At 61.5% G+C, this 13,167-nt stretch overlaps 2 protein-coding genes across 4 annotated transcripts; one reads left to right on the top strand and one right to left on the bottom strand.

Moving 5' to 3' along the window:
• The first annotated feature begins 1,471 nt into the window (after nt 1-1,471).
• Nucleotides 1,472-5,392, top strand: ASIC3 (acid sensing ion channel subunit 3). Of its 3 annotated transcripts, XM_002715067.5 has the most exons (11): nt 1,555-2,222; nt 2,899-3,049; nt 3,279-3,406; nt 3,505-3,706; nt 3,802-3,858; nt 3,969-4,116; nt 4,413-4,504; nt 4,593-4,672; nt 4,774-4,845; nt 5,006-5,064; nt 5,218-5,392. In XM_002715067.5, the coding sequence occupies exons 1-11, from the start codon at nt 1,689-1,691 to the stop codon at nt 5,294-5,296; spliced, it is 1,602 nt and encodes a 533-aa protein (XP_002715113.1). In that variant the 5' UTR covers nt 1,555-1,688; the 3' UTR covers nt 5,297-5,392. The 3 variants fall into 3 exon arrangements, with proteins under 3 accessions (XP_069933426.1, XP_002715113.1, XP_051714291.1); XM_051858331.2 differs by lacking the exon at nt 5,006-5,064; XM_070077325.1 differs by lacking the exons at nt 4,593-4,672; nt 4,774-4,845; nt 5,006-5,064; nt 5,218-5,392 and having other exon boundaries at nt 1,472-2,222; nt 3,505-4,491.
• A 1,370-nt stretch (nt 5,393-6,762) lies between these two features.
• On the bottom strand, nt 6,763-10,650 carry CDK5 (cyclin dependent kinase 5). The gene is made up of 12 exons (XM_051837019.2): nt 10,497-10,650; nt 9,803-9,891; nt 9,649-9,716; nt 9,480-9,540; nt 9,319-9,375; nt 8,574-8,669; nt 8,404-8,478; nt 8,137-8,233; nt 7,896-7,965; nt 7,320-7,380; nt 7,151-7,231; nt 6,763-7,048 (listed from the first exon to the last, which is right to left on the bottom strand). The coding sequence occupies exons 1-12, from the start codon at nt 10,531-10,533 to the stop codon at nt 6,962-6,964; spliced, it is 879 nt and encodes a 292-aa protein (XP_051692979.1). The 5' UTR covers nt 10,534-10,650; the 3' UTR covers nt 6,763-6,961.
• Nucleotides 10,651-13,167: the final 2,517 nt, after the last annotated feature.

Below are 13,167 nucleotides of genomic sequence, written 5' to 3'. Positions count from 1 at the left end.
AAAGAAAAGCCCTGAACAGAACAGGCCCACTTCCACCTTGCTGGTGGGAGTGCAAATGGCATGACTTGGGGGAATTTTGGGTCAACTATCACATTTCCAACTCAGCGGCCTCTTGACCCAGGAGTCGACATCTGTGCCATGGTATTGACAGCAACACTGTTTGCAACAGACTGGAAATCCCCAGCATTCAGTGGGGCAATGGTTAAATAAACTGTGGTACCTCCGCATAATGGAATGGGGTGCGGCCACTTAGAAAAGAAGGGTGTTGTGCATGGTAAACTGAGCCATCACTTGGGGTCCCACAATCCAGCTCCCTGCTAATGCGCCTGGAGGACAGCAGATGATGGCCCAAGGGCTTGGGTCCCTGCTACCCACATGGGAGACTGGGATGGGGTTCCTGGCTCCAGGCTGTGGCCTGGCCCAGCCCCAGCTGTTGGAAAAATTCTGTGTGTGTGTGTGTGTGACAGAGAGAGAGAGAGAGAGAGAGAGAGAGAGAGAGAGTCTGACATTCAAATAAATATAACTTTGTTTAAAAAGACGTTTTCCAGGTAGTGGATACTGCATGGTCTCCAGAATATTCTTTTAAATGCAAAGAGTAAGATGCAAAATCATAGGGTACCCATGAAAACTGGTAGGATGGCAGGTGGGACACCATGTTACCTGGAGGTGAAAGGTGGGGTCCATGTTAGACTTGGGGTGGCACATAGGGTACCCATGTTACTTGGGGAGTGGCAGGTAAGCCCACAGTCAGGGCGGTAGATAGCAGCCTCCTAGCAGGCCAGTGTGGAGAGGTGAGATCTGACTCCTAGTGGGGGGTGGGGGGGAGGCAGTCAAGGAAAGCGTGCTGGTTGGGGGACCTGAGAGACCCCCAGGTGCCCTTTGGAGGCTGGGAGGCTGGGGGCAGAGAAAGAAGAGATTCGTCAGTGCCAGACTTCCCACTACTTTCCAACCTGGTCAAGAGCCAAGTCTACTCTTTGTGAAAGAACAAATGATCCTGGATGAGGTTCCTGGGAAGGGCAGAGAGGCAAAAGAAGGGCAGGGTGGGTCCAGGGTCAACAACTGACCCCCAGGCCTGACCTGCAGGGCAGCACCAGGGACCTTGAGGGGTCCCGAAGGCGCTCCCAGCCCCAAATTAATCTTGGGTTCCCCTCAAGCCCTCCCAGGAATGCTGTGGTTTCCTCCTGGCGCTGCCTCTGATCTCAGCCACAGCACCCCCTCCCCCTGCCACTGCACTAATGGCTCAGCCTGGAGCCCCAGGGACCGCCCCCGCCCCCCAGCCTGCTCTGCTGGCCCCCTTGCCCCCCTCACTGCTGAAACCCAATCCTCTGCGGCAGCTCTGGCTCAGCACCGCCTCAGCACTGCTCCGCAACCCCTCCTGCTGCCACTGCCTGCGCCCTACCTGGTCTGTGCTGAGCCCCCAGCCCAGTGGAGCCACAGCCTCTTCCCGGGGAGCAGGCTGAGCGGGTCCAGCCAGGCCACTTCAGCCTGTCCCACCAGGCCAGTGTCTCCCCACCTCTTGGTCCTGGCTCCTCCTCTCCCACCCTCTCCTCTCCTCTCCTCTCCTCCCCTCGCCTCACCTGCAGTGGCCCCTTCCTAGCTACCTGCATCCTGCCTCACCTCCTGCCAGCCCTTGGCTCAATTGCCAAGTCCCAGGAGCTGGTCACGAGCCTCCTCTGAGGTCTCCGGCCATGAAGCGCCCCTCGGAGCAGGAGGAGGCCCGGCGGCCAGCCTCGGACATCCGCGTGTTCGCCAGCAGCTGCACGCTGCATGGGCTGGGCCATGTCTTTGGCCCGGGGGGCTTGACCCTGCGCCGGGGGCTATGGGCTGCAGCGGTGCTCCTGGCGCTGGCTGCCTTCCTCTACCAGGTAGCTGAGAGGGTGCGCTACTATGGGGAGTTCCACCACGAGACGGCCCTGGACGAGCGTGAAAGCCACCGGCTCACCTTCCCAGCCATTACCCTCTGCAATATCAACCCACTGCGCCGCTCACGTCTCACACCCAACGACCTGCACTGGGCTGGACCTGCACTTCTGGGCCTGGACCCCGCCGAGCACGCTGCCTTCCTGCGCGCGCTGGGTCGGCCCCCAACGCCACCCGGTTTCATGCCCAGTCCCACCTTTGACATGGCACAGCTCTACGCCCGCGCCGGCCACTCCTTGGAGGACATGCTGCTGGACTGTCGCTATCGTGGCCAACCATGTGGGCCCGAGAACTTCACTGCGGTGAGCTGAGCACCCTGCCCGTCCCCAGCACTGCCAGCCCAGGCTCCCCCAGAGTCAGCGAGCCTCAATGCCCTCTGCCCGGAGATCCCTTCCTTCCCACAGGGCTTGTGCTCCTCACTGCACAAGTGCTGTTCTATCCCGCGTAGGCAGGTGCTCACCTTGGGGCCCTCTCCCTGTCTCTCAGCTGGATGGCAAAGTGCAAGGCCATGGCTTTTAGCACAGGCGGGGACCCGGGCTGGCCCCATATCCAAGGGCTGGCCTGTGGAGACCCTGCTCCTGGAGGTGAGGGGCTCCTTAGTACTGGGACTGCTCTGGGGGCAGAAAACTCCCCATCTCTGCCAGGTGGAGCAGGCTTGCTTTCCCTCTGCGTCTGCAAAATTCTGCTAGCCACAGAGGAGGGTCACTGGTGCCCACTTCCTTTTACCCTGAACCCCAAAGAAACACTTGCCCTCTATGGCTGTGCTCCGGGCTTTGAAGGGAATAGAAGAGGTGGAATGATGGGTAGGCACCCAAGAGGGTCCAACTGCATGTGCCAGAATGCAGAATGGGGCTGGGGCATTGAGATGTGGGTTTCAGCAAGGAGCTCAAAGAGAAGACTTGGAGCATGAGGAAAGAAGTCCCTGCTTTCACGCCTGCCTGGGGGTGGAGGACACTCTGCGTCTGTCCCCACCCCCAGATCTTAACCAGGATGGGACAGTGCTACACATTTAACTCTGGCGCCAATGGGGCGGAGCTGCTCACCACGCCCAAGGGCGGTGCAGGCAATGGGTTGGAGCTCATGCTGGATGTGCAGCAGGAGGAGTACCTGCCTGTGTGGAGAGACATGGGTATGGAGCACACGTGTGAGCCTGGGGGCCATGGGACGCAAAGGGATAAGGGAAGGAGAGGCGAGGAGGGGAGGAGGGGCTGGGGAGAAGCCCCTGAAGCACCTGTGAGAACAGGCAGGGCTGGCTCATCCCAGTCCTGGGGGCGGGGGAGGGCACAGTGGGAGGTCTCACCTGGATAGTGCAGGAGGCCTAAGGTTGGGTCTCAAGCCCCAAGGGCCTCTCCCTGCAGAGGAGACCCCGTTTGAAGCTGGGATTCGAGTGCAGGTCCACAGCCAGGAGGAACCACCGGTCATCGACCAGCTGGGCTTTGGGGCCGCCCCTGGCTACCAGACTTTTGTGTCCTGCCAGAAGCAGCAAGTATACTCACCTCCAAATCCCTCCCACCTCAGACCTGTCCCAGGGGCTCAGCACCTCTCATGTTCCCCAGGAAACCTCAGAATGCTATCCCTCCACAGCTAAGCTTCCTGCCTCCACCCTGGGGTGACTGCAGTTCCGTATCTCTGGACCCCGACTCTGAGCCCGACGCCTCCGATCCCCTGGGTTCCCCCAGCCCCAGCCCCAGCCCCAGCCCTCCCTACAGCCTAATGGGCTGTCGCTTGGCCTGCGAGACCCGCTACGTGGTTCGGAAGTGCGGCTGTCGCATGATGCACATGCCTGGTAAGGGGGTGGAGGTGGCCGCATCCTGGGGGCAGGGACCTGGGGGGCTACTGGGCGCTCCTGAAGCTGTCTCCTCCCCCTCAACTCCACCCCAGGAGGCGCACCGGTGTGCAGCCCCCAGCAGTACAAGGATTGCGCCAACCCGGCCTTGGGTAAGGGGCGAGCCTGTAGCCCAATTCTGCATCCCCAGGGAGGCCCTCGTTCCACCCTTGACCTCGATCCCGCTGCTGTCAGCTCTAACCGTGGCCTCTGTGACCCGCAGACGCCACGCTGCGAAAGGACGCGTGTGCCTGCCCCAGCCCTTGCACCCTCACGCGCTATGCCAAGGAGCTCTCCATGGTGCGGATCCCGAGCCGCGCTGCCGCCCGCTACCTGGCCCGGAAATACAATCGCAGCGAGGCCTACATCACGTGAGCTGCACCTGCCGGGAGGGGGGTGGGTGGGCCGGCGGGCTGCCTCCTCTGAGACAAGGGGCTTCTGGCAGGAGGCTTGGCCAGAGCCTGGTGCGCATAGCCGGGGTGGACACCCTCCTCCACACCATCACCGGCGCACGACTCTGGGAACCGCTCAGCCTTTGGGGACCCCGGGGTGATCAATGCTCTTTCTCAGCATTCTTCAGAGGATCAGAGGAAAAAGCTGCTTCCTGGTAGCAGCTAGCACTGGCGTGCAGGTCCTACAAACGTTCGAGGCCTTTCTTTTCCTCCAGGGAGAACGTGCTAGTCTTGGACATCTTCTTTGAGGCCCTCAACTACGAGACGGTGGAGCAGAAGAAGGCTTACGAAGTGTCCGAGCTGCTGGGTGTGTGCGCAGGGGACACCCCACCCCAGAGCTCCAGGAGCTGAGGGCAGGACGGGCTGTGAGTAGATGGGTGTCTCTGTCTCCACAGGCGACATTGGGGGCCAGATGGGGCTGTTCATCGGGGCCAGCCTGCTCACCATCCTTGAGATCCTGGACTACCTCTGTGAGGTGAGCCAGGGCCCCAGCTGGGGGAAGAGGGGAGGTACAGAGGCACTAGGATCCGTGGTCAAGGTGCGCGCTGGCCATCTCCCCCCACCATCTGTCCCCAGGTGTTCCGAGACAGGGTCCTGGGACGTATCTGGAACCGAAGGCGCTCCCCAAGGCACTCCAGCACTGATCTGGTATAGCTCGCTCAACCTACCCCACCCCCGCCCCCTCCAGGGGCATGCAGCCTTCTCCTCAGAGGCCTGCATCATCCTCCCTGGGATGAGAGGGGTGTGAGTGACTCTCTGGTCCCTGGGAGGGCCTCTCCCCACCTCTGACTCGCCCCTTCTCCCACAGCTTCAAGAAGGGCTGGGCAGCCATCGAACCCAAGTTCCCCATGTCAGCCTGGGCCCCAGGTAACACAAAACAGCCCCCTAAGGTCAAAGGATAAGAGGCAGGTCCACTCCAGAGGGAAAGTTCAGGTCCAGGAGGGCAGGGGCGGGGGGAGGGGCAGAGCAGGGCAGTGGGTGTGAAGGACCCTTGACCAGCACTGTGGTCTGTCCCACCAGGTCTCCCACCCCTCCCTGTGCCATCACCAAGACTCTCTCTGCCTCCCACCGCACCTGCTACCTCGTCACTCGCCTCTAGCCCTGCTCTCTGCATCCTGGGGCCCACATCTCCGCGTTCTGGACCGGAGTCAGCCTGCACGTGTCTTTGCTATCTTCACCCCCAAATAAAGTTCGAATGCACCTGCCTCAGGTGTTCCTCTCCCGGGGCAGGGACTTAGCCAGAGCAAGGTTGGCCCTACTCAGGCACAGGAAGTCCTCAGCAGCTGTCATCCAGCTGGCCTTGGCTTCTCCTGTGTGAGGCTGGTCCCCAGACTGGCTGCACAAGTCTCTGCATGACATCAGTGGCAAGAGGACATGAGGCTGGTGCCGCGGCTCACTAGGCTAATCCTCCGCCTTGCGGTGCCAGCACACCGGGTTCTAGTCCCGGTCGGGGTGCTGGATTCTGTCCCAGTTGCCCCTCTTCCAGGCCAGCTCTCTGCTGTGGCCCGGGAGTGCAGTGGAAGATGGCCCAAGCACTTGGGCCCTGCACCCCATGGGAGACCAGGATAGGTACCTGGCTCCTGCCTTCGGATCAGCGCGGTGCGCCGGCTGCGGCGGCCATTGGAAGGTGAACCAATGGCAAAAAGGAAGACCTTTCTCTCTGTCTCTCTCTCTCTCTCACTGTCCACTCTGCCTGTCCAAAAAAAAAAAAAAAAAAGAGGACATGAGCCGCAGGCACCTCGTTGTGGAGTTTATCGGACTGACATTTCAGAGAGGGGAAGAACGGGTGTCCGCCAAGATCCAGACTCCGTGTGACAGCACAGAGGTCACACTCGGCAGGGACTCACCACACTCCGAGGGTACAGTGGGATGCAGGCTAAGGGGGCGGGTGACGGGGGTTATTCCACTCCGAGAGCGCAGGCTGTGGTCCTGCCTTAGGTCCTCTCACATGGGGGACCAAGGACCCAACTGTCTCTGTGGGAACAGCTCGTGCCTCCTTAACCTCACAAACACTGAAGTCCTCAGCTTGAGAGGGTGGAGAAGGAGAAGGAGAAGTAGAAGGAGCCCTCTCTTCTCCCTCCTGCTCGGGCGCCGGCCACAGGCTCAGCCCCCCTATCTTTCTGTGTACCCCAAAGACTGGAAAACTGACAAAGAAGAAGGGGATGGAGGGGGGGTGTTCCTGATGGAAGCACACTTTTGGGTCTGTTCTGCTGCAGCCTGCAGGCCCGGGTAGAGCAGTGAGGAGGGCAGGGAGGAGGAGGGCCAGCGGGAGAGGTCTAGCCCTCTTCTCCACACTGCCATGAAGCTCAGCCCTGCTCAGGTGCTGGCTGCCCGGCCCTCCGGGGCTGTGTCCTGGGCAGAGGGAGGGAGGGGTGTGGCACAGTGCTGCCCTGAGCCCAGCCAAGAGGGGTGAGTGGGGGGCAGCCCTGGGTCGCGACTGCTTAGTGCTGGGCTGGGTCTGAGCAGGAAGAGCCAGGCTGCAGAGGGTGGTAAGCAAGGCAAGGACCCCCCCGCCGCCCCAGTCCACACCCCCTTCAGAGCCACCCTACCACCACATCAGCAGACTGTGGGAAAGGAGCCAATTTATGAAATTAAATAAAGTCCATGGAGAAGGGTAAAGACCACGGGCCAGGGCACCTCCACCCTGGCTGGACCCAGCACAGCTGGAGCTCAGCACACAGTGCACCCCCCACTTTTCCTCCCCTCCTGGGAGTGGGGCTTAAATAAGGCCAGGCCCCAGCCTGGCAGGCAAGTGTCCCAGAGCCTAGGGGGGACAGAAGTCTGAGAAGTAAGGGTGCTGCAGGGCCTCTTCTGCGGAGATGCGCTGGACAGGGTTACACTTCAGAAGGTTCTGGACACAGGGAAGGAAGGCAGAGGTACATTCAGGCCAGGTCAGCTGCCCAGAGCTCCGCCTCCCCTGCTCCCAGCCCCACCCTCTGCCGCTGGTCTCTACCTGCAGCAGGTCCCTCCCTGTGGCGTTGAGCTTGGGCACGACGTTCACCAGGGACGTTGTGGCCGGGTACATTGGGTAGGGCTGTGGAGGGACAGAGGGAGTCAGGGCCACAGAGACTGAGCTGAGAGGGACCCTACTGAATCACCACCCTCCCCCACCCCCGTCACACCTTATAATCTGGCAGTTTGGTCATAGCGGGCCACTGCTCCTCAGTTGGTGTCCCCAGCAGCGTGTCCACAGGGTCAAGGGTCACTCGCAGAAAGGGCTGCACCTGTACCTTCAGGGGCTCCCCCCAGGAGAGGCTTCCTTATGCCCACCCCAGCCCCCCTCAGCCCCCCATTACTCTGTCCCCCTGGCTCGTGACGGAAGAAGGTCCCGAGCACGTGGCTGGCATATTCAGTGCCACATGCACAGCACCGAGATGGGCCAGGAGCATCGCAAGCACTAACCCAAATGCTGCTGTCTGGGGTCCCAATGAGCCAGTGTTCTTCCCTTTCTTCCACAAAACCCCCCTGCTTTGGCCTAAGAACTTGTCCGGAAGCACACCCCAGCGTGCCCTTGTGCCTGCAGGCCGCACCTCTGCACAGCGTGTGCCAGCTGCCTGCCTCTCACCCTCAGGAGAAGCCTGCAGACCCCGCCATCCCGGCAAGGCCACCGCCACCCTCACACCTGTGCTGTCGGTCCACGGCCTCACCCGCTTCCAGCGGGCCCAGGGCTCAGGGCCCTGGGGGCAGCGAAAGGATATCGGAAGATCCTCTTCAGCTGGTCATCCACATCGTTGCCAGGGAAGAGGGGCCGGCCGGCATTGGCCAGCTCTGTGAGAGGGGCACAGCCGTGACGCACCGCGCACTCCTCACTCCGAGGCACCCCTGCACCTGCCATTCCCGGACCCGAGGGCCCTACTCCCTTCCCCGAGAGGGCACCCTCCAGACCCTGTTTGTCAACCCAGATTGGGGAGAAAGAGCAGAGCCGCCCCAGCACGTCACCTGCGAAGATGCAGCCGGCTGACCACATGTCGATGGACGTGGAGTACAGCTTGGCCCCAAAGAGGACATCCGGTGGGCGGTACCACAGCGTGACCACCTGGAGAAGACCCCACCCACAGGGACGCCCTCCCGTTTAGAGGGCTGGGACGGAGGGTGGAGAGGGGAGCTCAGAGAAGAGAGGGCACTGTCTCGGGTTGGTCATGGAGCAGGAGCTGAAAAACACCAGGGACTGCTCCCCTCAACTCCAAATCCCACCCCCCAGCTCACCTCAGCTGAGTAACAGCGGACAGGAATCCCAAAGGCTCGAGCCAAGCCGAAATCGGCCAATTTCAGTTCCCCATTCTGGGGGGAGACGGGAGGGAGGCACGGCACGGGGCTGTTAAACGTCTCAGGGCAGGCTCCTGCCCCCTGCCCTCCCCTTCTCCCCTGAGCAGTACCCTGTTTATGAGCAGGTTCTGGGGCTTTAGGTCTCTGTGCAGCACGTTGCGGCTGTGACAGAATCCCAGGCCTTTCAGCAGCTGGAAGAGGAATGACTAGAGAGGGGCAGAGGGGACAGAGTCAGACACCCTGGCTACGAGGTGATGCCAGCCATGGGCATGCTCCCTGCCTCACCCTCAGCTTTGTTCCATGTCCTACCCAATCCCCAGCACCAAGCTCAGGACAACACTATATGCACTCACTGCCGAGGGTTGGCTTTGCAGCCCGTACAGCAGGAAACAAGTGGCTCTGCTCCCTGCCCTTCCAGACCTTATAGCCCGATAGGCCTTCTGCCTTCCCAGCCCATGCCTCTCTCCCCTACCTGGCTGGACCTGAGTGTACAGTCTGTCACCATCAACATGGATATTGTGCTCTGGGATGGTTCAGGACCTGACTCCCCTGGAACCTGGGCCAAGGCACTTGGTCTCGGGCCTAGTACTCTCAGCAAATGTTTGTTGATTAAATGAGTGTAGCTCTTTGGGTGGAAATAGCCGTTGGCCTCAGAGTGTCACTATACAGGTCCAAGGAGGCCATGTGGAAATGCTGGCTAAGCCCGGAGGCCCCTGGAGGGCAGGAGCAGGTTTGCTCTTTCTCTGACACCCCCCCCCCAGAAAGTCCCTGATTTGTGCCTAAACAGGAGAGCTGACACTGCATACAGACCGGAACCCCAGCCCCGAAGAGCCCCCAGAACACCCTTCCCCTCACCTTCACAATCTCAGGATCGAGGTCACCATTGCAGCTGTCAAAATACTTCTTGAGGTCCTGTCAAGGGATGCAGCGGGGGAACAGGACAGAGGTGAACCTCCGTCTGGGCCCCACACCCTCCCAAGCCTGCTCCCTTTCAGCCCACCCCCATCCCCTTTCACCTGGTCACAGAACTCAAAAACCAAAGTCAGCTTCTTGTCACTATGCAGGACATCGTGAAGCCTACGGAGAAGCAAGGGCTGAGCCAGGCAGGTCTGCACGTCTGCACCACCCCAACCAGGCTGAAGCCCCCTCCTCCTCCACCTGCAGGGCCCCCTGCCCCCTCCACACCTGACAATGTTCTTGTGCTTCAGCTCCTTAAGCAGGCAGATCTCCCGGAGGGCTGAACTCGGCACACCCTGCACAGCGAGGGAGCAGCAGTCAGATCCCACTCACCCCAGGCCTCCTCATCTGCCACTCCCTGCCCTGGTGTCCCCGGTCCTACCTCGTCATCGTCATCCAGCCTCACGCGTTTCAGAGCCACGATTTCGTGAGTCTCTCGGTTTTTGGCCTTGAACACTGTTCCGTAAGTGCCTAAGGGGAGGAGGTCATAGATGAGGGGGAGGATGCGGCACCCTCCCCATCCCCAGGAAATGGGGAGGGGGAAGGGCACTTGAGTGTGTAAGGGAAAGGCTTCAGGGTGAGGGGCAGGCTTGCAAGAGCTTTGTAAGTGAGGACGCTGCAGGGTAGGGAAGGCCTAAAGGTTGAGGCTCCAGGGTCTGAGCCGGAGGCCAGGGTAAGGACAGCGCTAATAAGGGCGGCACTCCGGGAGGTCTGGCCATAGCAGGACTCTGGGAGAGAACTGAGGGCCTGCAGAAATGTCAAGGCTGAAGATCTGCTGGGGTCCGGGTGAGGATGTGCAAGTGGTGCTGAAGCTAGGCGTGGGAAACGCAGGACGTGCCGCGGCTGGGAGGTCGGCTCCACAGGGAGGCTAACGTTGGGAGTGGGAGTCCGCGGAGAATGCTAACACGGGCAGGGCTGGTGTCTGCACGGAGTGCTGAGCTTGGGGGCCAGGGCTGCAAGCCAGTGCTGAGGTCGGAGCCTGCAGGTACCGCAGACTACGGGAGAGCCTAGGCTGCAAGGAATCCCGAAGGGTCTGCAGAAGAAGATCTTGCAGGAACATCTCGTGGTTCTATTACCTTCCCCAATCTTCTCCAGCTTCTCGTATTTCTGCATCACGGCAGCCGCGGGGACCCCTGCGGGCCCTGGGTTCTAAGACTCCGGCCCCGGCGTTGCAGAGGAGGCGGCACCCCAGCCTCCGGCCCCGCCCCGCCTCCTGTCTGCGCATGGCCTTCTGGGGCTTGTAGTCCTAGGACGGCCAGGTTTCCCAGCGGTGTCCGGAGACTCGGGCAAGAGGACTACAGCCCCCAGCAGGCTGCGCTAAGGTCCTCTGCAGCACTCGACTCCCGGGACTCCGGTTCGACCGCGGAGGCAAACCCTGGACTCCAAGTCCCAGAAAGCATCACGCGTCCGCTCCTTGGGCGTCCCCACCGTGACGCCACGGTTCCCAGTGTGCCCCGCTCTTGTTACTCCTTTTCTGTGTGCCTTCTTGAAAAGGGTCGCTCTGGGACTACGCGTTCCAGAATGCGGCGGGGTGGGGGTAGGGCGCCCTCGGGTTGAGGTCTGGCGGCCCAGATCCGGGACCTAGTGGCTCAGCTCTGACCTGGTTGGTGATGATGAGTTCCGAGCGACCTCAGCGCGGGTTTCCACCTCGCCCCAGGCCTCCCAGTGACCTCAAGGTTGATTGGGGAATAGGAACGATGACCTCACAGGGACCAGCTGACCCCAGGGCTGGGTAGAGGCAGGTGTTTGCCATTTCTGGCTGGATTGGAAGGGTGACTTCTCCCTCTGCTGGACCTCATCTGTCGTCTCGGAGCCCATGATGAGGCGAGCCGGCTGGAGCCCTGGGAGTCCCCCCAGATCCCAGTCTTCCGAGCAGAGCCCACTGGAGGCAGTAAGGGTGTGGCCCACGAGGGCTGACAGGTTGGTTACCCCCTCTACAGACAAGACCACAGACAGATGCTACACTTACAGCAGCCTTTACCTCATCCCTTACGGCAGTTGATTATAGATTTTCCTGTGCTGCTCTCTAATTGTCTCATGATTGCATTCTTCCGGGCTGTGAACTGGACGAAAACAGCCCCAAATAGCACTCCGCAGCCAGGAACCAGAACTGGTGCTGACAATTTGTGGATTAATTCCTTTATATCAGAATGCTTTCGCATACACAATGCTGTGCTTCACCCACGTGGCAGACTAAAAAAACAAAAAAGTATATAATCCTTACCTAAACGCATTTTTAATTGAGAAAACAAGATGGCACACAAGTTCTTTAAAAGAACAGGACTCGATTCAGGGTGGGAGGTAGCAAGGACGAGGAGGGGGCCGCCGCGAGGCGTTTGTGTCCCTGAAAGTGACCGGTCCTAGGTCAACTCGGGGTAAGGGACAGCCAACCTCCAGCCGCCATCACCTCGTGCCCCGTGCAAAGACAGGGGGGCTTCTCTTGGAGGCCTGGGGGGTTGCGTGCAGGTGGGCGCAAGAGAGTCTTGGCCCTGCTGCGTTTGTATCGAAACTGCCTGGCTTTCCCGGCCGTCCTGTGCCGGCTGGGATCTCCAGCGAAAAGCAGGCTCTTCTCCGCCCAGAAGTGCCGTCATGGAGCAAGAGACGGCGTCCCCGGGCGCCAGAGCCCCGCGCAGGGAAGGCCTGGGCGGCGGCCTCGCCTGGCCAGGCCGAGAGACCCCCCGCGGGGGCGGCCTCCGGGGCCCGGCTCCTGGTGCCGGGTTGTGCCTGGAAGCGCGCCCCCACCCCCTGGCCTCGGCCCCCGCTCTCCGCCTCCCCACTGGCCGCGGCGGGGCCGCGCACGGTGCGCCGGGGGGCGCGCACGCTGGGGGCTGGCCTGCCCGCGACGCGGGGGAAAGTTGAGTTGGGAGAAGTTGGGAGCGGCAGGGGCGCGCCCCGGGGTGGGCACGGGGAAGCATTTGGGAGCGCGCGAGGGCGCTGGAGGACCGGGAGAGACCCCGAGACCCCCGGGGCACGAAGCGCCGAGCAAGCGGGTGAGCGGAAAGGTGGCGGCGGGGGAGGGCCAGGGCCGCGGAGGGAGGAAGGGAGGGGGGGAACTCGGGACTCGAGCGAGGAGGAGTGGAAGTGGAGGAAAGGGCGGAGACTGGGGCGCAGGGAAGTAAGGTCTGGACGAGAGGATGGGGAGGCGAGCGGAGTCCCGGTCGGAAGTGGGGATTTGGGGGTCCGCTTCTTAAAGTTGCGTGAAGCCAAGGGTGCCGCGCCCCCTTGCCACCAGGAGGGGGTAGTCTCGGGGAGGCGCTGCCTGCTCTCCCTCTCCTGGGCGGGCTCCAGACGACCCCCTCCCCGCCCCCCATCCCCACAGTGTTCTTCAGTCCTGTCCTGGACGCCTCGCCTAGGGCTTGCCCGGAGCCTCCGGCCCGGGTTCAGAGGCGGAGCCAGGAGAGGGGTATTGAGGGTCAGGTCAGGACATGGGGTCGAGCAAAAGCGGGGCCAGCCGAATGGGAATAAGAAAGATGAACCCAGAGGGTTGGATGGGACTCCCGGGGGGCCGGTATATGTGGGTGAGGAGCTCTGTGCCGGTTTTGGGGGGCGGCAGTGCCTGAAATCCGGGGTTCACTTCGCCCTCCCTCCTCTCCTCGGGTAGACACACGCCCTCAAGCTGTGGAATGTACGAATTCACTTGAGACGTGGTTAATGCCCAAGTAGGGGTCCAGGGTGCTAATCCCTCAGGCAGGGGGAGAGATGCTAATCCTCCGGGCCGGTCGGGGCTGGTCCCCGGAATGTGCCCCT

The sequence above is a fragment of the Oryctolagus cuniculus genome, chromosome 7 (assembly GCF_964237555.1).
Source record: "Oryctolagus cuniculus chromosome 7, mOryCun1.1, whole genome shotgun sequence".
NCBI lineage: Eukaryota > Metazoa > Chordata > Mammalia > Lagomorpha > Leporidae > Oryctolagus > Oryctolagus cuniculus.
Note: the sequence above shows the minus strand (reverse complement) of the source record. Positions and strands in the feature narration are given on the sequence as shown.

Excerpts from the sequence above, each read along its gene's own strand:
- ASIC3 (XM_070077325.1), top strand. The coding sequence starts at position 1,689 with ATGAAGCGCCCCTCGGAGCAGGAGGAGGCCCGGCGGCCAGCCTCGGAC. Across the intron at positions 3,050-3,278 it reads GCCTGTGTGGAGAGACATGG|AGGAGACCCCGTTTGAAGCT; the intron begins GTATGGAGCACA and ends CTCTCCCTGCAG. Across the intron at positions 3,407-3,504 it reads TGTCCTGCCAGAAGCAGCAA|CTAAGCTTCCTGCCTCCACC; the intron begins GTATACTCACCT and ends ATCCCTCCACAG.
- CDK5 (XM_051837019.2), bottom strand. The coding sequence starts at position 10,533 with ATGCAGAAATACGAGAAGCTGGAGAAGATTGGGGAAG. Across the intron at positions 9,376-9,479 it reads TTTTTGAGTTCTGTGACCAG|GACCTCAAGAAGTATTTTGA; the intron begins GTGAAAGGGGAT and ends ATCCCTTGACAG. Across the intron at positions 7,966-8,136 it reads AGCCGGCTGCATCTTCGCAG|AGCTGGCCAATGCCGGCCGG; the intron begins GTGACGTGCTGG and ends CCCCTCTCACAG.